Source organism: Anser brachyrhynchus, assembly GCF_964034855.1.
Source record: "Anser brachyrhynchus genome assembly, chromosome: 1".
In the NCBI taxonomy this organism is placed as follows: domain Eukaryota; kingdom Metazoa; phylum Chordata; class Aves; order Anseriformes; family Anatidae; genus Anser; species Anser brachyrhynchus.
Window position 1 is genome coordinate 106,326,637 of NC_137694.1, and position 24,139 is coordinate 106,350,775.

Genomic DNA, 24,139 nt, shown 5'->3' on the forward strand with positions numbered 1-24,139 from the left:
GTAAAATGTAGTTTTGTTCAACAGATTTAATCTTTTTCAAGCTGAATAGACTGTTCATTCATTTTGGTAGGGCTGAACCTATTTTGTCTCGAATAAAAGAAGATCGCACTGTTATAATATCACCGGTATTTGACAATATTCGTTTTGATGACTTTGAGCTTCTTCAGTATTCAGTGGCTGCAGATGGATTTGACTGGGCACTCTGGTGCCTTTATGAACCTTTACCGGATGAATGGTATGCTCTTAAAGATGAAACAGCTCCAGTCCGGTAAGTATAAACAGCATTTGAGAGGGTTGTTTCAAAGGTGGTGGGATAGAAACTTACAAAGCACATTGCAACTAGATAGTTGGTTTGGAACTGAGGATTCTTCAGCAGACCAAAAAATCTCAGTATACCAGTTGCAGAGTTGTATTCCAGAATCTTCCTGTGCTGAGCCTGCCATTGGACTTCCAGGCATTTGCAGAGAAGTTGTTGGTTTTTCTGTCCAATATTCATGAACAAGGAGCGTGGTAGCAGTATTTAACTGTGCAAGATGAACTGTGGCCCCTGCCTATGCCTATCCAAGAATCTGCAGTGGATCTTAAGTTTGCTGGACAAGCACATATCTGAGCTGTGAAGACTCATATAGATTCAATTTGTTTCTTTCTTTGGAGATGTTGGAGTGATGCACTATAACAATAATCTTCAGCAACATTTTTCAACCCTTATTGTTCATGCATCACACAAAACCACGAAAAAGACATGAACACAATGCATATAGCTGTTATACCTACTCTTACTGCTAGGCTCCAGTCTATTTCCTTGTGTTTCTCACATCTTCCTTAAACACTCAGATTAGTTCATGTATTCAACAGAAGATGGTCACTAGTACTGTGGTATCAGCAACCAGCTTGTGATGAATAACAGAATTGTAGAATGGTTTGGGCTGGAAGGGACCTTAAACATCAACTAATTCCAACCCTCCTACCATGGGCAGGAACACCTTCGCCTAGACCAGGTTGCTCAAAGCCCCACCCAGCCTTGCCTTGAACACTTCCAGGGATGGGGCATCCACAGCTTCCCTGGGCAACCTGTTCCAGTCCCTCACCACTCAGTGAGAAAAGAATGTAATCCTAATATGTAATATAAATCTCCCTTCTCTTAGTTTAAAGCCATTACTCCCTGTACTGTCACCACACTCCTTGACAAAGAGTCCCTCCCCATCTTCCCTTTAGGCCCCCTTTAGGTACTGGAAGGCTGCTATAAGGTCTCCCTGGAGCCTTCTCTTCTCTGGAATGGACAACCCTAACTCCTTCAGCCTATCTTCATAGGAGAGGTGCTCCATCCCTGTGATCTTACTTGTGGCCCTCCTTTGGACTCCCTCTAATACTTCCATGTACTTCCTACGTTGGAGGTCCTAGAGCAGAACGCAGTATACTGGGTGGGGTCTCACAAGAGCAGAGTAGAGGGGGAGCATCACCTCCCTCGACCAGCTGGCCACGCTTCTTTTGATGCAGGCCAGAGTTTTTGATTGGCTTTCTGGGCTGCAAGCACACATTTCTGGCTCATGTTGAGCTTCTGAGCAGCCAGCACCCACAGGTCCATCTCAGGGCTACTTTCATAGAATCATAGAATCACTAGGGTTGGAAAAGACCTCCAAGATCATCTGGTCCAACCGTCCCCCTGTTACCAGTGTCATCCACTAAACCACGTCCCTAAGCACCAAATCCAACGTTTCCTTGAACACTCCCAGGGACGGTGATGCCACCACTTCCCTGGGCAACCCGTTGGAATGCTTGACTGCTCCTTCTGAAAACAAATGTCTCCTAATTTCCAACCTAAACCGGGCACAACTTGAGGCAATTCCCTCTAGAGCTATCACTAGTTATCTGTGAGAAGAGGCTGACCCCCAGCTCCCCACACCTTCCTTTCAGGTAGCTGTAGAGAGCAATGAGGTCTCCCCTGAGCCTCCTCTTCTCCAGACTAAACAACCCCAGTTCCCTTAGCCGCTCCTCGCAGGACTTGTGTTCCAGACCCTTCACCAGCTTCGTAGCCCTTCTCTGGACACGCTCCAGGGCCTCAATGTCCTTTTTGTACTGAGGGGCCCAAAACTGAACACAGTACTTGAGGTGTGGCCTCACCAGAGCAGCATACAGGGGGACGATCACCCCCCTGGTCCTGATGGCTACACTATTCCTGATACATGCCAGGATGCTGTTGGCCTTCTTGGCCACCTGGGCACACTGCTGGGTCATGTTCAGGCGAGCATCAATCAGCACCCCCAAGATCCTTTTCCTCTGCACAACTTTCAACCCACTCTCCCCCAAGCCTGTAGCGCTGCAGGGGGTTGTTGTGACCAAAGTGCAGGACCCGGCACTTAGCCATGTTGAACCTCATCCCAGTGGCCTCTGCGCATTGACCCATCCTGTTCAGGTCCCTCTACTGGGCCTTCCTACCTTCTGGCAGATCAACACTTCACCCCAACTTGGTGTCATCTGCAGACTTACTGAGGGTGCACTCAATTCCCTCATCCAAGTCATCAATAAAGATATTAAAGAGGATGGGCCCCAACACTGACCTCTTCGGAACACCACTCTTGACCAGTCTCCTGCTGGATTTCACTCCATTCACCACCACTCTCTGGGTCTGGCCGTCCAGCCAGTTTTTAACCCAGCAAAGAGTGTACCTGTCCAAGCCATGGGCTGCCAGTTTCTCCAGGAGAATACTGTGGGAGACCGTGTCAAAGGCCTTGCTGAAGTCTAGGTAGACTACATCAACAGCCTTTCCCTCACCCACCAGGCAGGTCACCCAGTCATAGAAGGGAATGAGGTTGGTGAGGCAGGACTTGCCTTTCATGAACCCATGCTGACTGGGCCTGATCCCCTAGTTGTCTTTCACATGCTGTGTGACTGCATTCAGGATGACCTGTTCCATCACCTTTCCTGGCATCGAGGTCAGGCTGACAGGTCTGTGGTTCCCCGGGTCCTCATTGCGACCGTTCTTATAGATGGGCGTCACATTAGCAAGTGTCCAGTCGTGTGGGACCTCTCCGGATGACCATGACCACTGACAGATGATGTAAAGCAGCCCAGTAATCACATCCTCCAACTCCTTCAGCACCCTTGTGTGGATCCCATCAATCCATTCTCCACCCAGCCTGTATTTGTGCTCCGCATCGCCCTGACCCAGATGCAAGACCATGTACTTGGGATTGTAGAACCTCATGAGGTTCACACAGGCCCACCTCTCAAACCTGTTAGGTCCCTCTAGATAGGTCCTCTTCCCTCCAGTGTGTTGATCACACCACACAGCTTTGGTGTCATTGGCAAACTTGATGAGGGTGCACTCAATCCCACTGTCCATGTCATTGACAAAGATGTTAAACAGCGTCGGTCCTAATACTGATCCCTGTGGAACACCATTCATTACCAATCTCTACCTGGACATCGAGCTGTTGATTGCGACTCTTAGAGTGTGATCATCCAGCCAATTCCTTATATACTTGAATACATCTGTCTCCTTGTTCCACAAGGATTTCGGGTGATCTTGACAGTCCCTTAGCTCTCAACAACCTTCTGTCACACAATATTAAAAGAAAAAAACTGGTAACAGATAAGATATAATCATGGCAGATGTTTGTATGCTGCCGCACCTTGTAACTAAATGTTGGAGATAAAGTTTCACAGATACCTAGACAAAAAGCTATATATGAAACTGGTTTCTGTAATGTGTTAAAAACATTATATAGTAAACAGTAATTGTTTGACAGGAGAATGGAAATGGAATGCTTCTATTTAAATATGAAAGGATTCCATGAACAATGCATTGGAAAAAGTCCTACTGCCCTAAATGGATCTACAAAGAGTCACCAAAGATGCAACACAAGACAATTCCTTACATATACCTTCACCAGCACCAGCCATAGGAATGCTGTCACCTTGCACCATAACCTGGTGTATGGTTCACCTCCCTGTACCAGTTCTGTTTGCCAAAAATGGTTCCTGAGCATCATTTATTTTCTTGACGACAAGGGAATCTTCCCTCCTTTATGTAGAGTTGTTCTGACCCTGTCATTCCTACTTCCATTCACCTTAACTCATTCTACTGTCAGGCCCTCTTGCACTCCATGTCAGATCATTCCCTGGTCACAACTACAGAGCAATTACAATTTCCCCTTTGGTAGCTTAAAGAATGGTTTGGTGTTGGGGAGCTTGGGGAGGAGGTCCACAATTTTTATATGGGAGAAAACGGAAATGGGTTTGGTCACAGTGGATGGGAATAACAAAAGAGGACCAAATCCACCTTCTGTCCCCTTTTCCCTAGCCTCTATGCTGGATTCATCTGCAGTGAAATTGTTCCTGTCACACAATTGTCTCATCTCTTTCAAAAGCTCAGTTGACAGCAATTTCATGATCCCCCTTAGCAATGTGTCTTACTGTGCAAGTTTTTTTAGCATAATGTCTAACCTTACTCTTCCTCGCTCCAGTTTAACTTGATTTCTTCTTGTTTTAAATATCTGAAAACTGCCTCCACATCTCTTCTCGAAATAGAACTAATTCTTTAAACAATACTAGATCATGCTTTTTAGACCATTGATCAAATTTATTTGTTGTCTTCTGGATTCCTCTCTGCTGATCCACATGTTGGTTTAAAGTTAACCTGTTACTCTCCTTTGGATATTTTGGAAGTTCAAGCTTTGATTGATGGCCAGTAGACTCTATTTTGTTTTCATCATTGTTGCTTATTTCCAATTGTGCTTGTTTTATACTACAGGAGCCCATCTATAATGGGGATTCTTGCTGCAGATAGAAAATTTCTGGGTGAGATTGGTGTACTGGATGGTGGAATGCATATATATGGAGGAGAAAATGTTGAACTTGGCCTGAGGGTAAGCCATTTTTTAACCTTTTCCTGAAAGTAGCAGTGAAAATTAGTATTCATTTTTTTTGGGGGGAAAAAAAAATATTTCTTACTCCTATTGTTGATTTTGCACCTCTTCACATCTTCCACTCTCGACTTTTTCCAAAATTTGGGCACAATATTTTCCTTCAAATGTCATGGGGGGATGACAGTCTCCGCCAAGAAGATACATTTTTGATACATGTCATAGAAGGATTAATACAAGGAATAAGCAAGCAGATCAAAATATACAATGCCATTATTACTATAGTACCAACAAATAGTTGCATGAGCCAACGCCAACCAGGCAACAACAAAGTCGATTTTTCCCAAATGTCTCTAAAACCCCAGGAAGTGTTGTCTTGGGCCACCTCATGTAAGATTTTGGTTTTCTCCCAAATATTTTTGAGATCGGTCTACATAAATCCAGCAACTGGCATTAATTATAGTGCAAACACCTCCTTGCAAGGCCAGTAATAAACCCATGCCCATTAGATTCTGGAATACCATCTCTGACAAACTTGTCACCTCCTCTTGCAGTGCCCTGCTCACATCTAGAGTGTTATTTTCTAATTCTTCAACTATGGCTGAGATACTCACAATAGCTTTTCCTAACTCACTCACCCTTAACCAAGGGATAAACCACCCTGCAAAACTATGAAACACTGTTCCTCTCTCCACTACAGGATTAATTGAAGTTCTCTTGATTCTGCATAGGTGGGTCTCAAGGAGACCTGTGCTTTGGTTTTGCATATCCTCAGTAATGATTATGTTCAGAATTATTGCTTGCACCCAGGGTGCAAGCTCCCTTCCATCCTAGGGGAAACGCTTTCCTGGCCCTATTATCACATTGCCAATACCACCCTTTGCCATTTGGGACTGGCCATCCAGTTACTGAATGATTCCTGCACCATGTTTGGTGTGCATTATATATATTAGCACTCCCGTAATTACCATATTTGGTACAATATGGATAATTCCCTACCTTATGGGTAACGTTCCCACGCCCAGGGTTAGTATTATTGCTCCCTGAATTTCCATCAGTATGAAGAATGATATGCATACTAATATAAAAACCAGAATACTGTGGGGACACTCTAATTCTACGTAATCCAACCCTTTTCCGCAATTACACATGGTATTCATTAATTTTTCCAAATAAGTTAAAGGTTAGTTTACAACTATGATCTACACTTCCTCCTAATTTTCATTTTAAAGGTTCTCCTATAGGAACGGTCTCCCAGGTCTCAGGGTCTATTGATGCCTTCACCCGGATGTAGTGAGTCCACCCTTTCTCAGCTGTTCTCATTCTCAGTAGTCAGGAGTACTTGGAATGGTCACTCCCACTCAGGCTGTAGCTTTGATTCCCTTCATGTTTGTATCAAAACCTAATCTCCTGCTTGAAATGGTTGGATTGGGACTTCCAGAGATGGAGTCTGAGCTAACAATCCACAGGCCCTAAGAGATGACAAAGAGGATGACAGCCCAAGTATATAATTTTTGAGAAAAACATCTTTTGTCTCAAATTGAGATAACTCATTCCCTTTGCCCAGGTACGGCAATCCAAATAAAATTTCATATGGTGAAACTGCCACATCTTTTCTTGGTGCCATTTGAATTTGGAGAAGTGCCAAAGGTAAGCACTTCATCCAGGGGAGCCAAGTTTCCAGTACTAACTTACTCAATTGCTTCTTTACTGTCTGATTCATCTGCTCCAACGTTCCAGAAGAGGAAGGATGCCAAGGAGTGTGAAATTCCCTTGTAATTCCTAGAGTCCACATTAGCCCTTGCAATATTTGTGATGTAAAGTGACTTCCTTGATCAGAGTCAATATTTTAAACAATTCCATACCTGGGAATTATCTGTTCTAAAATTACCTTAGCTACCGCATTCACAGTGTAGCAGATACTGAAGGGAAAGCTTCCACCCACCCTGACACATGATCGACCAAGACTAACAAGTATTTAAATCTACCTACTCTATGGAGTTCTTTAATATTTACCTGTGTACTTTGGAAGGTCGAATTTCTGTTTCTCGCCCCCCTTTAGGCTGGCTGCCAATAATTGTTATGTTTATTTACCCTGCATACTTGGTTAGCCAGAGTATATATTCTCTCACATACATATTTCCATAGCACAGTGTCACACGTTGCTTGAACTCCGTAATGACTCCCTCGATGTAAAACAGTTAATATTTCTCCTGTCCTGACAACAGAAGATCATCCACATATTGTAACATTAGCACCCCTTCCAGTGGTTGGAATTGCTCCAAAGTCTGCTCTAGAACTTTCCCAAATAAATTTGGTGACTCTGTAAACCCCTGAAGTAAAACTGTCCATCTGTATTTTTGTTTCTGCCCCATTTCAGGGTCTTTCCACTTGAAGGCAAATATATCTCTACTCTTGGGGTCCAATGGACAGGCTCAGAAGGCATCTTTTAAATCAATCATACTAAACCACTTACACTCATGTGGGATCTTGCTCATCAGAGTGTATGGATTTGGAATCACAGGGTGCCACTTCTGCACTATCTCATTGATCTTTCTTCCGCCAGCCTTTCTGACTGCCAGCCTTCCTTACCGTCAGGATAGGAGTGTTAAAGGGAGACAAGCGTGGCTCCAATAACCCATCTGTAATCAGCCCTTTTATTACTGGTTTAAGACCAAATTGTCCTTCAGTTGAGATAAGGTATTGCTTCTGATTTATTGCCTCATATCCTTCCTGCATACCTGTCCTCAGGAGAGTGATATTAAGCCCTCCTCTATTTCCTTCCATGACCCATACCACAGGGTCTTTCTCTTTATCATCAACCTCTGTCAATAACTTCATTGACACTGTTATTCCAGTCTAACAACTTACAATTTGAATGCCCAATTTCATCATCAAATCCTTTCCCAACAAGTTAGTCCCTGCCTTGGGTACATTCAATAATTGCCCAGTGATCGTTTTATACCTTAGTCTCAGTTTGGTGTCCCCAAAAAGTGGCACTGTTATCCCAGTCCCTTCTGCCCCTGTCACCTTTAGGGTTTCATTAGTTAATTTAAGCCCTGATACTTTATGGGCCAGTGATGACCTAGCTGCCCCAGCGTACTGGGTTTATGTAGCAAGGTTTTAGTAGCAGGGGGCTGCAGGGGTGGCCTGTGTGAGAAGAATCCAAAAGCTGCCCATGTCAGATCAGAGCCAGTTTCAGCAGGCTCCAAAGGGACCAACTGCTGCCCAGAGCCGAGCTGACAAGCGATGTTGTTTGTGCTTCTGTGAGAGCAGATTTAAGAAAGGGGGGGGGGGGGGGGGGGGTAATGGGACAAAAAACAAACAAACAAAACTGCTGCACAACAGCAGTTGGGAGACAGGAGTGAGAACGAGCCCTGCAGCCCCCAAGGTCAGTGCAGCAGGAGGGCAGGAGGTGCTCCAGGCACGCAGCAGCAGTTCCCCTGCGGCCTGTGGAGAGGCCTCTGGTGGAGCAGGCTGTCCCCTGCAGCCCATGGAGCAGATCTCCACGCTGCAGCCCGTGGAGGAGCCCCCGGTGGGGCAGGTGGATGTGGCCTGGAGGAGGCTGCGGCCCACAGGAGCAGGCCCCGGGCTGGAGCTGCAGCCCGTGGAGAGGAGCCCACGCAGGAGCAGGGGGTCTGGGGGGAGCCGCCACTCGTGGGGGACCCATGCTGGAGCAGTTTGCTCCTGGGGGATGGACCCTGCAGCATGGACCCATACCAGGAGCAGCTCACAAATAGCTGCCACCCATGGAGAAGCCCACACAAGACTAGCACCCGATGGGAGGGACCCCATGGCGGAGCAGAGAAGAGAGCAATCGTGAGTGAGCTGCAGAGAAAAAGTGTTACAGACCAACCACAGCCCCGACTCCCAGCCCTCCTACGCCAGTTTATGGTAGGGGAGGATGTGGAAGAGGGTGGATGTGGAGAATGCGCTCCCAGCTTGTTTCTTTTTTTGTTTCACACTGCTCCAGCCCATCAGCAATAGGTAACAAATTTTATTAATCTCCCTATTCTGAGTCTGTTTTAACTGTTACAGTAACTGTTGAGTGATCTCCCTGTCCTTACCTCAGTCCTTGAGACCTTTTCATTGTATTTTCTTCCCCTTTCCCTTTGAGAAGGGGGAGTGATGCAGTTGTAGTGGAGCTCAGCTGCTCAGCTGGGTAAAACCATAACACCCATTATCTATTTTAAATAGAACTGCTTCATTAGGTCCCACCACTATATTTATCAGGGGCGCTCAGTGGGACCAGCTTTCTGAGAAGCCCTGACTCCCCTATTCTGAATTTATAACAGCAAACAATCTCTCCTCCTTCTTCCATTCCAGACACTCCTGTTTGAGGTGACTGGCCCGGCCACACTTAAAACATTTTCTCAAAGCCTGTCCCTGCTAGGATTTAGGCTGTAACACAGGTAGCTTTCCTTGCCTGCCATTCTTTTGTCTCTCTTCCTCTCCCTTCCATCCTGGGTCTGACTTCCCCTGAAACTTTTCTTCCTCTGTCTCCGACCCTCTGTCTCACTACCTGGTCCACTGTGAAGACCATTAGTTTCGCTTTCTGCTTTTCCTTCTCATCTACCCTCCTGACAAACACCTTCTGGGCCTCCCACAGGAGGGTCTCCAATGACTGTTTGCTCCATCCTTCCACCTTCTGGAGCTTTTCTGTATATCTGGCCAGGCTTTAGTGACAAAATCAACTTTCAAGAGCCCTTGGGCTACTGGATCCTCAGGATTCATCCCCAAGTACTCTCTTATTCGTGCTTCCTTAATTCCCATTATTATTATATCCCTTAAGTCTCCCATATGATTTCTGTGTTGTGGTTTATTATCCCAGTTGGGGTCGGCAAAAGGATATTTCTGCTTTTCTGGAATTATTTTTTGTCCTGGGGCGTTGGTTCTTTCCCATTCTTGCATAGCTGCCTGCCTAATCATTCCCCCCCCCCTTCTCCAGTGAATAACATACTCAAGATCGATATTGTCCCCCCTGCCCTGAATATAAATTAGGCCCTAGAAACTGATCTAACTGTTCTGCTAGTCCTGTAGGGTCCTCAGTTAAAGACTTCATTTCCTTCTTAAATTTCCTAACCTCTCTGCTGGGGGGGGGGGGGAGTTCACATAACCTATTTGTCCTTGTCCCACTGAGCCCTTCTTGCCAGAGTCCAGAATGCACTTTTTCTCTAGGGTCGGGGTTAACTGCAGTCCTTGGCTCCCTTACTAGAGCAGCTGCTGCTGCTACTGGTGCAATATTAGGATTGCCGGGGAGGTGGGGGGCGGGAAGGGGGGGATTTATCCAAGGGTTTCCATCAACCTGCACTTCCCTCTGACTCCTCTTTCTCCTGGTCATAGCCCTTTTTCAATAAAAACTGACTTACCCCCTGCACGCAGCAAGCAGCGTAACAACTCCTCCTCCAAACATGGAGTCTTATTGTTTACGTATAAATTCAAAGCCTGACAAACCCAATTTTCATTAGACCCATATTTTGGCCAAAATACTGCTGTTCCCTCAATTGGTTCTTTTGTTTAGATTAATACACAGTTTTTAATCATTTTCTTTTTATCATTTCCTCTAGTTTGGGGATTATTCTTTTCCAATTTCTTATCATTCTTCCTGAAGGAATGCTGGTAGGCACTGCCTTAGGGACATCTCCCTGTCCCCTGGAACCCTTATTTCCTATTTTTCCTAGCCCTTGTCAGTGTGCTGCTGCAGAAATTTTTCCTCCTGCAGGGTACCACACACGAAAGTTCCAGTTTGAGAAAATGGGGGTGTACTGCTGAGCACTTTACTGTGCACAGAGGTACTGTACACCAGATTTCCACAAGACTCTTCCTTTCTCTCTTCTAACTCTTACTTTGTCTGTCTCTGGCTGTGCCCCTTGTGGAGCTACAGAACCACGGATCAGGACTCCACACTCACTTCGTGCAAAAGTACATCTCAGTCACACTTCACACGAGTCTTACCCAACCCCCAAGGCAATACTTAATATTTCTTACCTTGATCTGTGCACAGAGTTACTGGGTCGGTTCTCGAAACTGGAGTGCCTACCTTCCTTTCTTCCCTAATTCTTCACTGATCCTTTCTTCTTAACCAGTCTTGGTTCCTTTGTCAGCTCTCTGCAGAGCCACTGTCACCAAGGCACAGGACCGCTGAAATCAGTGGGGCACGCTTTCCTGCTGCAGTGGTAATGGGGCTCCTCTGAAGGCAACTGGATCCTGGGCGAGCCCCCAGTTTGTGAGAAATAATCTGCAGCTGCAGATCTCAGTGAAGTACCATTTTTATTCATGATTGCAATGGCAGGTGTTCTGCAAGCAGGAGCGCACAGCGGAAGTGTATCAAAGGCCTGTATTCCCTGTTACCCGACGCTTGATTCCTTCCTTGTTGCCTCATTGGCTGAGTGCTACAGGTTCATGAACTATGCACTGGTTGTTACAATGCCCTGTATGTGCAATTTTATTTGACCAACCTTTAATTTCACCTATTTCTAGTTTCTTTTCTTTTTTTTCTCTCTCTCTCTCTTTTTTTTTTTTTTTTTAACTGGAGGGGCCCATGATTTTGTAGCTTCTTGTTCTTGATGATTCTGCAACTGCTTGTCTTGTTTTTCTTAATCATCCTCCTTATTTTGGGACAGTGGGACTTTCCACTGTCCCCTTATCTGCTTAACATACTCCCCACTGCTATATCTGTGCAATCACTTTTGAAAATGAAAGGTTAGTGGAATTTTCCACTGCAAAAGCACAACTTTAATCCTTAAAACAAAACAGAAATGTCCATGTCCCCTAGAAAGTAATGTATTCTTCAACTTCAGATGTCTTCAAATCAAGAATGGATGACTTCCCCCCCTCCCCAACATTGTTATCTGGAGTGTCTTCAGCTATTAGGGAACATGTTACAGAAATAAAAATTCCATTAGCAAGTATTTTTGAAAAGTAATAGTGGATGGAGATATTCTAGAAGACCTGAGAAGATTGAAAAAAGAAAAGAAAGAAAAAAAAAACAAAAAACATAGTGCTTATCTTTCTAAAGAAATATGAAAGCCACGGGGCTTTGAAAGACAGTAGTAACCAGGTTCAAAATGAACAAGAGGGAGGAGTAACTTCACTCTTCCAGCTGCAGATTTGTGGATCTCCTTCCAAACAGTATGGTGGGTCTTAAAAATTTTCAGTCATTCATGGGAGGACTGAAGAGTTATTGAAGAAAAACCTAGTCAGAGTTAGTAAACACCAGTGAATCACAGGAATAAGCAGAAAGTCCCCTGGCCTGAAAATAAGTGAGGACTGTGAGAGGTAACATATGTATTTGGCTTGTTCTTACCCTTTTCCAGGAATAAGTTTGTAGTTTGTTCTGTATACAAAATACAGGTTAGATGGACCTTTGGTCCAGTATGGACATTTTCTCATGTTCTTACAGCTCTTTTTATTTTTAGTTCTGAATTAGTAAACTTGAGTTTAGATTAGCATAGCTTCTGGCCTCTTGAGGACACACTTGCACTGGTTCATATATAGTAAGGCTGGGTATGTTTGCGCTGGATCTTTGGTACTTTTGAAGTGTTGGCTGTAGCCTGCTTAGGTATCTCTTTGAATGCCATGTACATATTTTCCAGGAACCCACTGGATTTTTTTCTTCCTCTTGAATTCTTCCTAACATATAAGATTTTGCAGGATGAATTTTGTTCTCAGGATGTTCCAGGCAATGTCACTGCTCCTGACAGTTCCTAATTCAGATCCACATTCACCACAGTATTTAGCAGTCTAGCTTCTAGTGAGACTGTTTGGAGGCATATACCAGTTTGCCTTAGAGTATCAAAGTGGTTCTGAGTGCTTTGCAGCAGGAAACTGGTGAGCAGTTCTGTTGATGATGATGGCAAAGAAAAGGAAGAAAGAATATTCCTTTGCTCTCCTGGACTTGTGATAGGGCAACACACAGTAGAAATGAGAGGTATTGAAAAATTCTCATTCACTCAAGCTGGGAAATATAACTTGGAATGTTGAGGGCATGGCAGTTCATCTGGTGAAAGACTAGGGAGACCAAAAATGGGAACATTTTAACAAAAATGCATAGAGCTTGAAGAAATAGGCAACTTCACCTGACATTCTCTCTTCTTGATCCAGGCCTGGCAGTGTGGAGGTAAAATAGAAGTACTGCCCTGTTCGAGAATTGCTCATTTGGAAAGAGCCCACAAGCCTTACTTGCCAGACTTGAGTATTGCAGTGAAACGCAATGCCTTGCGAGTAGCGGAAGTATGGATGGATGACTACAAGTACATGGTCTACTTTGCATGGAATCTTCCAATTGAGGTGGCAATGTTCTCCTATGTTTCAAACTGATAACCAGGGTTTAAAAGTGGACAAATAAGAGCTTATGGTTATAAGAGTGGTTATTAAAAAAAAAGTTATTAATATTGATATGGTGATAATTATTGGTATGGATGACATCTAAGAGCCATGCTCATAGACTTGTTCCTCTTTGGCTAAGAAAGCAGTGTGAATTACATCAGGCACCACTCATAAAGTGTTTTCAAATGCAGTAGTTCATTCATGTTAATCACAGTATATCGACTTCTCATTTGGCTTGATATTCTTAACACTCACTGAGATCTATGAAGTAAGTCTTATAAAATTAGGTCCCTGTTTGATTCTTTGTTGGAATTTTCTGGTTCTCTCTCACTTTGTGAAGTCATTTACTGTTCAAGTTTTTTTACTCCTGTTCATGAAAAACATTTTTACACTGCTATTTTTCCTTTAATAATAATTTGTCCTTTAATTGTTTCTTTTATTTATTTTTTATATATATATGGATATATATTTAATTAACTTCAGTACTTGTGAATATGATTTTAACCTGTACAAACAGTTGAAGATATGGAATTGTCAAGTCATTTGAGTATGTAATCTTTGGTTAATAACAAAAACTGTATGAATTTTCCCAGTCTGCCCTTAGTGGGTTTATGAATCTTTAACAAAGGAAGAATAGCTTCCCATCTACTTGTATTTTGCTTGTATTAAAGAAACAAATCAAAATATATAGTCACATACTATAAATTAAAACATCAGAATAATTCATTTCCCTTTCCCATTAATTAACCTTTACAGTAAATATATGGAATTTTTCATCTGAATATGGTAGTCATCAAAAACTAAGCTTTTAGTTGTAACATACATAACAGTTTTCACAATGAATGAAACCTGTGTGAAAATTGTTCATTTCTAATGACCACTTTTCTCTGGGATGTACAAATGAAGGTCAAATTCCTAAGCTAACTGATTCAGGCCTCAGACTGCATTTTAGAAAACTGCTTAAAGGCTGGATATAAATTCTTGTAGGACTTATCTCTGTCAAACTTTCCTACTTTGATATTCTTTATATTTATGAAATCATAACATGTTAGTTTTTCATCAATGTATTGGTACTTCTAGGCAAAACAAGTTCTGAATTTCTGAAGTTTAAAAACATGCATGGATTTTTCAAAATGACCTTTTGAATATAATTTGTATGTCATTAATAGGAAATATGGAGAAATAAGTCTGTGTTTTTCCTGGTTTCTCAGATGACTTTTATGTTCTGAAATTAAGTATGGTGTTATTGCAGAATTCTGGAATAGACTATGGAGATCTTTCTTCCAGAAAAGAGCTAAGGAAAAAACTGAACTGTAAAGGCTTTGACTGGTACATAAAAAATGTTTACCCTAATTTAAGATTTCTTCCCAACATTGTTGGCTATGGAACAGTAAGTACTGAGTCTATTTCAAATATGGAAAAACTCATTAACTCTAGTGTTAGGAAGAAATGTTGCAAACACTGTTTTTCTGATTGTAATATATTTCCCTAGAAACTTTAAAAAGTCTTTTAACATGTCTTTCTAGACATTAAAGCTTTCAAACATCTTTTTTCATATTAGTTGTCAAACTAGAATTTCTAAACTGTGGTTATTGTATACATGCTGATGAGAGTACAAAAGTAATTTGGGAAAGTGCATAATATGCGTTGTTTTACTATATGAAAAGCTCACTAACTGTTCAACAAGAATAGATCGACAACTTCTTGTAAGTACCTGCATTTTTCCATGGAGTAGAATAGTAAGGATTGGATTGTATGGATTTTTTCTGCAGAAGTTAGCAGGATAATTTGGAAAACATGAAGGTATGAATCGAGATAGCAAATAGTTTAGCAATAGTTCTAGAGAATAGCAATATGTATAATTGCAATAGTTCTCCCTGTTTACAAAAGGGACAACTGGTCATCCAGGCTGCAGTGGCTTCTTAACATAGCTAGACAGATTCTAGACCCAGGCTTATATACCTTGCTGTAGCTGGGCAGTGATACCCACCTGTTTGGAGCTGTCTGGTGACTTCTGAGATGGTGCAATGTTACACAACATTTATGAGCCTTTGAAGTACCTTAGATTTGCTTTTGATTTTTACTGTGATGAATAATTTCTACAACACTAATTCAAGATTTTTTTTTTTCTAAAACCATATTGCATTTCCCACTTCAGGATTCAATACTAAGCTCTGAAAAAAGTAACATTACTCTCAGGACAGTTTCTAAAATTAGTGATGAGGAGTCAAAAATAGAATTGCTGTTCCTCATGGTAAATTTCCTATTTTATTCTGTAGATGAAAAACACATTGAAAGAAGACATCTGTATTGATCAAGGTCCGGTCCCTGGAAACACACCAATTATATATCCCTGTCATGCATACTCACCACAGGTAATGCAAACAAGTGAACAGATATTCACATATGAGGTATTGCTAACTGTTACTTTTAAGCGCTCAAAGGGACATGAAAAAGGTACTTCAAGACTATTCTCTCTATGCTTTGAAAGGGAAATATTAAACTTTATTTCATTAAATTCTAATCCCCAATCCAACTGGTAGCAGAGCAGGCTCATGTGGATATCTAAGTGCATTAAACTAAGGTTTTTGATTTAGCCTTGCTGAAAAATGTGAGACCTTATGTTGATACTGATCCTGTTGATTGACAGAAGATCAGCACGTTAAAAGGGAGAGAGATGGAGCTCTTCCACACACCTCACTGCCTACTCTCTCCATAGGTAGGAAGCTGAGGGTTACCATTCAGGAGTAAGCATCCTGCTTTTTTTCATTACCACAGGAGAAAGATGTTGTATGGTGTCACATTCGTCCTAGTTTAATTACTGAGAGATCAGTGAGTACTGGTACTGTACAGGTGATACAGCTCAATATCAGTTTGGGAACTGTGTTCTATCAATCTGCTGATGAGATTTCCTTAGCACTTTAATTCACTGTCAGTGGTGTCACCTTGCCTTTCAGCACGTGTTTTATCACAGCACAGGCGAAATGTACATAGGAGGTTTACGTGCCCGACTAAATGCAGTTGATCGATGTGTAACAGACCCTGGGAGTGGGGACCTGCCAATTTTAGAGCAATGTGACATAGCTATGAGTAAAGGCCTGAACTTGCACTGGGATTTTAAGCAGGTAGGTGCATTTCTATGTCCCCACATTTCGATAAGCTTTCCCATTATGAGTAATCCTTAAACACTTTCCTTGCATAGCAGTTTGCCTGTGAATAGTGTTGCCTCAATTTCAAGACTTGCAGGTGCCACTACAAGAGCTAAGGTGAAGTTGATTTCATCTTCAGGGGTGTGTGATATGGGGAATGGTCACACAACAGAAGCTGACCAGTCTTCACTTGTTATCTGAACCATAGCCACTTACATTTGTCCATCTGTCTGTCTGTCTGGGTAGAATCAGCTGGCTTAAGCCTGTTACACAAAGGTTAAAGCATAAAGGTCTTGTCATTTTTAGCTGGGAAGACTAAAAACATTCACTTGCTCACAGCTCAGCTGAAAGGTACGAAATATGCAAGCCCAAGAGTCTCTATTGCTTTTGGTCTGACTGTGCATTGTGAACCCTCTCCACTATCCACCATCTGTCCTCCCAGTCTTATCATGGGACCTGTTGGTCTTAAGGGAAAAAGTAACAGGCCTGCTCCCTCTCTGGTACTTTCATCTGTAACAGTGTCTGAGCATGGAAGTCCTAGCCAGAGATCAAGCTAGGTTCATCCTTTCAGTGCTCTGGTTACAGCTGGCCATTAGAGTCTTCATGCTATGAAAAGTTCAGTTGTCTCCATTTGTGCAGTATTTATGCTAGCTGATGCTGATGACATGCTTAAGAGCCTCAGTGATACTTTCATCTTCTGTATTCAGTACCTCTTCCTTCTGCTTAGTCAACTAGTCTAGGAGAGAGACAGCCATGGTGTATGATGGTGCAGGGGGAGGATAAACTGGCAGCAACAGCAACGATGGAGGGAGAGGTGGGAAAGGAAGCCATGCATCTTCACCCTTGTCAGGCAGTTCAAACCTTATTAGCTTATGTAAGTAGTAGTTAATTAATTTTACATAGGATGTATGGGCAATGTCTACTATATATCCCTCTCAGTGAAAAACTAAACAGGAGACAAATCCAGTAAGAGTGGTAGAGAATAGAGTTGAACTGGTGAAAGCCAAAGGTTTCAGTGAAGTATAACAAATATTATCGATTTACATGGTCTCCAGAAATTCTAATACAGAATTTCTTTTATCTTTAGTCTGGGCTGTAACCATAAAACTTAGAAAAAAGTGCAGGTGTGTTTCTGGAAGATTTAGATCCACCTTAAAAGTAAACTTTCAGTTCCTCATATGTGTCGAGCATTATTATAATCAAACAACTGGCAAACAGGAGCCAGTTAAGATCCTGTTGGTCTGGAGCCCAGCTACTTGTCAACATCCTCGTTTCCAGTGTAACGAGATGACTTAATCACACCCCACTGCATTCGCAATAGTTAAAACTGAAATATTAACTTAGAGATAAGGCATGACCGTTCTTTTATCTGTTATTAGTTTTATTGAGAAATAGGATGCAGTGTTAAGATATGTTAAGATTTATTTAGAAACAGGATACAGTGTTAAGAATTGGCAGTCTGTTGAAGTTCCTGCTGACTGGAAGAGGGAACTTCATAACCCCCATTTTTAAAAAGAGAAAAAGGGAAGATCCAGAGAACTACAGGCCAGTCAGTCCCACCTCTGTGCCTGGCAAGATCATGGAGCAGATCCTCCTGGAAACTATGCTAAGGCACATGGAAAATAAGGAGGTGATTGGTAATAGCCGACATGGCCTCATTAAGGGAAGATTGTGCTTGACAAATCTTGTGGCCTTTTGCAGTGGGGTTACAGCATTGGTGGATAGGGGAAGAGCAACTGATATAATTTGTGTGGACTTGTGCAAAGCATTTGACACTGTCCTGCATGATATCCTTGTCTTTATATTGGAAAGACATGGATTTGATGGATGGACCACTCATTGGGTAAGGAATTCATAGGATGGTCACACTCAAAGAGTTGTGGTCAATGGCTCAATGTCCAGGTGGAGATCAGTCATGACTGGTGTCCCTGAGGGGCAGGTATTGGGACTGACACTGTTTAACATCTTTATCAGTGACATGGACAGTGGGATTGAATGCACCCTCAGCAAGTTTGCTGATGACACCAAGCTGAGTGGTGCAGTTGACAGGCTAGAAGGAAGGGATGGCATGCAGAAGGACTTGGACAGGCTTGAGTGGTGGGCTTGTATGTACATCATGAGGTTCAAAAAGGCCAACCACAAGGTACTGCATCTGGGTCAGAGCAATCCCAAGCACAAATATAGGCTGGGGAGAGAATGAATTGACAGCAGCCCTGAGGAGAAGGACCTGGGGGTGTTGGTTAATGACAAGCTCAACATGAGCTGTCAATGTGCACTTGTAGCCTAGAAAGCTAACCTTATCCTGGGCTGCATCAAAAGAAGTGTGGCCAGCAGGCTGAGGGAGGTGATTCTCCCCCTCTGCTGTGCTCTTGTGAGGCCCCAGTTGGGGTACTACGTTCAGCTCTGGGTGCACAGCAGAAGAAGGACATGGAAGTATTATAAGGAGTCCAGGGGAGGGCCACAAAGATTGTCAAGGGGCTGGAGCACCTCTCCTGTGGAGAAAGGCTGAGGGAGTTGGAGTTGTTCAGCCTGGAGAAGAGAAGTCTTAAGGGAGACCTTATAGCAGCCTTTCAGTAACTAAAGGGGGCCTACAGGAGGGCTGGGGAGGGACTTTTTGTCAGGGAGTGTAATGATAGGACAAGGGGTAATGGCTTTAAACTAAAAATGGTAGATTTAGGTTACATATTAGGAAGGAATTCTTTCCTATGAGGGTGGTGAAGCACTGGAACAGGCTGCCCAGAGAAGCTGTGGATGCCCCATCCCTGGAAGTGTTCAAGGCCAGGCTGGATGGGGCTTTGAGCAACCTGGTCTAGGGGAAGGTGTCCCTGCCCATGGCAGGGGGGTTGGAACTGGATGTTCTTTAAGGCCCCTTCCAATCCAAACCATTCTGTGATTAAGTGATTCTATGATTATGATTCTATTATTTTATGATGTAATAAAATGTTTATTTGAAGTGTAAAAGGAAACAAACAAACAAGAATGAAAAACTCTGAAAAGCAGACACAAAATAAACCTCTAAATATATTTAATAGGCATTGAAGGGTATCAAAAACTGTCATGCTTCATTAGCATGAGGCAAGTGCAAAATTTTTCTTTTATATCTGTCACCTAGTAGTGTTTGTCAGACTCATTTGTAGAGGCCAAGACAATTACTTTCTGACTAAGCACTAAATTTAAATGCCCACATCTTCTCTCACATTTTTTTTTCCTTTTGTAGGGATCAGCTGTAATCAACAGAAACACTAAAAGATGCCTTGAAATCACAGCAGACAATACAGGTACATATAGACTTGTAATGCAGACCTGCACGGGACAAAGGTGGAATATTCAACACACAGTAAAGGACTGGGGAAAGACCAAAGATCTGGAACACAGGATACAGCAGTGAAAGCGTTTAATTGAGGATCTTTTTCTTTGAAAATTGCTATGTTCATAACACAGCACTGAAAGCAGTGAACTGAAGAGTTTGATAGGGTTTTTACAAGGGTTTTGCAAGGGTTTTTACAATGTGTTACTTACTACAATAGCTGTCGTCTACTAATGCAAAGGTACACATTCATCTCTCTGTGCTCTTAGCATCCCTTGCCAAGTGCCCTTGCCAATCCCACTCCTAACCATGAGTTTGTTTGGTTAGGAGTGGAATTGTCTTTGCTCTGTTTCGTCATCACTGGAGAGAAGCAGTTACTCCCAAAAGTGTTTCAGCCCACCTGAGTTATTTATGATGTCATTTGGAAGTGCTTACCTCTGCACATTAATGACAGAGCAGGTGCAAGGTCTCTCACTTCGTAACTTACGAATATTCAGAAATAACAAATATGGGTCTAAGGCTTCTTGCTTAATCACAGTTTATGAGTTTATCTTAGGCTGAATTGGAAAATTTTTCTTGGGTGATGCAGATAATGCAATACTTCTTGGCATGATGTGTTCATGCTAGTGGGTGAAATGAAGTGCATTTTCTTTCTGTATAATTTACCTGGACATGAATCAGTTTCTCAGTAAAGCTTATTAGATTCAGCAGTGTGCTACACTAAGGCTGTTTAATGAATACCTTCATGAAGCTGACTTGTGTGAGCCAGCTAACAGCATGGATTAAGGGGGATTGAATTCAGTAGTTTCTGCAAACTAATATAAGGCCAGTACAGTAGTGTATGTCTGTTGAAGAAACCAAGTAAAGTACAGTCTGAGTTGCTAATAAGAGGCAAACTCCAGGTAGACTCAATATGAATTCCTCTTCTCTAGTATAGAAATAGGGGTAGGAGGAACTGGCTGTCCTACTTCTTAGAGTAACCACTCCTAGGACCTACGCTTATTTGTTAAAGGGAACTCCTGCAAAACAAACTCACTGAAACTATACAGAGTTTCAGCCTGAAGTAATTTCATTATCAAAAAAGTGGCAAGCATTTTATTTGATTAGAAAATGTGTTCAGAGTTTGTTTGAATATAATCTCATGAACTCATATGACTTCCGTTTTGTTTTCTGATTTCTCTGTAAACTCGGTGTGAACCATCTATCCCTGATATTCAGGTCTGGAATTGGACAAACTCTTCTTAAAAGAAAATCTTTGGGGGCTTTTTTTTTTTTTTTCCCCTGAAAATTGATTTTTAAAAGTGCTACATTTTATCCAGATTGGATTTAAGCTACTAAAATTAACTCTTATTCCCATGTTTTGTGTCAAAGCCAGACACCAAAGAAAATGTTTTATATGTGCTCTGCTGGTTTTCTGCATCTTCAACAGTGTGTCTGACCAAAGCCAAAGGATTTAGCAATTTGGAAAGCACAGTGAAGATTGTGGAAATTTTGCCAGCACTACTGAGAATATAATCTGGTTTGCTGCCGCTGGTGATGGTAAATAAAAAGTGTTCACGTAACCATTTCTTCATCTTAATATGTCACTTTAATACAACCAAAATGTAATAGGCATTTGAACAATTTTGTTTTGAAATTAGAGTTTGGAAAACATCAAAATATTCCAGAAAGTCTGGATTTTCTGTTTCTTAATGTATGGCCAACCGTTATACACAAGGATCAACAACAAAACAAAACACTTCAAATGTACTAATATATTGGTTTCTCTCAAGTATGCGTTGTCTTATTTTTTTGAAGCCCATCCACAAATGCAACTGTTTGGCTAATTTAGTAGACAGGAAAGACAGTAGCCATAAGAGAATAACTCAATTTTCTGACTAGTGCTTTCTGGTGATGCTTGGTGAGACATAAAGAACAACTTAGTGTTTTTTTTTTGCTTTTTTTTTTTTTTTGTGCTACAGCAGTAATACATTGCTCTCACTAATAATACTTTTTAAATTGGAAATTCACTGCATGAGGGGGGAACTAGTGCATAATTTCTCAGCAAGTCAAGAGTAGGGGTAGAAACCATATGTCATGGTGTGTCACGAGAAGGAACCTATGACTGTAGCTGTGGTGGTTTAACACCAATGGCTAGCTAAGCTCCCACCAGACCCCCTGCTCCTGCATGGGCTCCTCTGCACAGGAGTCTGCTCTGGCAGGGGCTCTCCATGGGCCGCAGCCTCCTCCAGGCCACATCCACCTGCTCCAGCGGGGGCTCCTCCACGGGCTGCAGTGTGGAGATCTGCTCCGTGTGGGACCCGTGGGCTGCAGGGGGACAGCCTGCTCCACCAGGGGCCTCTCCACAGGCCGCAGGGGAACTGCTGCTGCCTGCCTGGAGCACCTCCTGCCCTCCTGCTGCACTGACCTTGGTGCCTGTGGGGCTGGTTTTCTCACATGTTCTCACTCCTCTCTCCAAGCTGCTGTTAAACAGCAGTTTTTCCCTTACTTAAGCATGGTCTCACAGAAGCTTAAAAAGTGTCACATTGGCTCAGCTTTGGCCAATAGTGGGTCCCTTTTGAAGCCAGCTGGAACTGCCTGTTCTCTAACATGGGGCAGCTTCTCGGCTCTTCTTACAGAGACCCCTCCTGCAGTCCCCCCTGCTGCCAAAACTTTGCCACACAAGTCTAATGAGTAAATGAATAGTATCTCTTCTTGATCTGGTAACCAGTCATTAGCTGAACGTTCAGAAACGCAGAAAATCACCTCAGCTCCTGCAGAATGACATGTGAGTCATGTGTTAAACAAAGGAAAACAAGTAATAAATAATAACATAATAGAAGTTTTTAATGCGTGTTCATATGCAAAGGGAAACTTTAATTCAAAGCAAATATCAACAAAATGACTGAGATTCATACCACTGTGAAGTAAGCCATAGCAGCATGTACAGAGTTAAGCTTTTCTCCTTGGTTTTGTGCTCAAGCAATCTTGGCCTTACTGCATATTGTAAAATAAATACAGCTTAGGAGGAAGAACTAGAAAGGGATAAGAAGTTTTTCTGTAATATTTGGTGGAATGGGGAGAAGGGTCAGTCTAGAGGCAGGAGCTATTTAAGGGACTACTAACCATCAGTCTCTTTAAGGGGAAAATAAATCAGAGAACAGAAAATCCTTTCAGCTTGCACCAGGGGATTTGTTTAGTTCTGACCAACAATGTTGTGGGGAACTGTGAAAATAACATTTATATTTGTTTTCATTTATATTTTTTGCCTGATTTTTCTCACCTAAATTTATTTCTTCCCTTTTCCACTCTCACTGCAGAACTAGTCCTTTTGAAACGTTAAGCACATGTGTTACCATTGCAGTATAATACTCTTCTTGCATCAAGAGCAATCCAGTCAGAATCAGTGGGCAATCTTTAACTAGATGATAGATTAAATTTTATCTGTGAGAAATGTATCTGTCAAAAGAAAAAGTAGCCTCATTAAGTATAAGAAACTTTAGCAAAAGAATTCTTATTTTCAAAAAGGTAATTTACTACACATTTCACTAGTTCACCACTATGCATGTCCCAGTCCGAACACAATTTTTCCATTCCTGCACAAGACAGAAATAGCTCACTTTGTTTGTTGGTTTGATTTGATATTCCTGGGCTTTATTCATCCTATTTAAGCTGCTATATATCTATTTGTTTTCCTGCACATATCTTCCAGCACATTGTGTTTTCTGCTCCCCCCCCCCCCGTTTTTTTTTTTTTCCCTCTGCTAAGTATCCTGTGAATGCATGTTCTCTGAAATCTTCAGCAGACTGTGAGTCTGAGCTTTTCCTTCTGCTGAGAGAGGCAGAAGAGGACATCCACCAGATCCACCAGTTTGACAGGTATTGGGGGATATGAATAATTGCCAGCACAGAGAGGCAGAGCTGCTCACAGACAGCCACCCAGAATCCCTCAGTAACCAAAGCACAAGCCTGAAGATTGCCAAGAAGATAAGGAGTCCGTCAACTACACAGGGTAGAACAGGGTAATGTCCTGTCCCTCACACCTGGTAAGTATGGCACTAGGGCTTTGCATAAGTGTTATTTAAGCAACTGTCGTCAGTATTTAAAACTAGCAACATACGGTTTAATGGCAAACGTTATCTTGAGGGAAGACAGTAGTTTGATAAAGGGAAAATACTCGTCTTATACAGGTAACTTTGCGAAGACATTGTCAATTCAGCATATTTCAAGGAAAAAAGGTGCAATATTAGAGTGCTACACTGACAGCCATATCGAAAAAGACTGAGATAAATATGTGCAAACCTATAATGCAAGGAAATTTCATCTGATAGCTATCACACACCGGAGCCATCCAGGTTTGCCTCTGCATCTCCTTTGGACTTGAATCTCTGTGTGTCTGACCACACCACACCTTTTCTTCCAAGGTGCTGCCTGTCTCGTTGATGTTCTTTGTCTTCTAGACCTTGGAGATCAGTGAGACAGGGCCCTAGCAATTATCCATGCAGTGCTACA

General features: G+C 42.4%; 1 protein-coding gene across 2 annotated transcripts in view; it reads left to right on the forward strand.

Annotated features, from left to right (window-relative positions):
• The window catches only part of GALNT8 (polypeptide N-acetylgalactosaminyltransferase 8), a 37,887-nt gene extending 14,234 nt beyond the window's left edge, over positions 1 to 23,653 (forward strand). For both annotated transcript variants that reach the window (XM_080563631.1, XM_080563630.1), the window contains 7 exons: positions 71 to 268; positions 4,754 to 4,868; positions 12,969 to 13,154; positions 14,446 to 14,583; positions 15,473 to 15,568; positions 16,151 to 16,318; positions 19,560 to 23,653. In XM_080563631.1, the coding sequence (XP_080419757.1) occupies positions 71 to 268; positions 4,754 to 4,868; positions 12,969 to 13,154; positions 14,446 to 14,583; positions 15,473 to 15,568; positions 16,151 to 16,318; positions 19,560 to 19,730 (1,072 nt within the window). In that variant the 3' untranslated portion in view covers positions 19,731 to 23,653. The remainder of the gene's footprint in view (positions 1 to 70; positions 269 to 4,753; positions 4,869 to 12,968; positions 13,155 to 14,445; positions 14,584 to 15,472; positions 15,569 to 16,150; positions 16,319 to 19,559) is intronic.
• Positions 23,654 to 24,139: the final 486 nt, after the last annotated feature.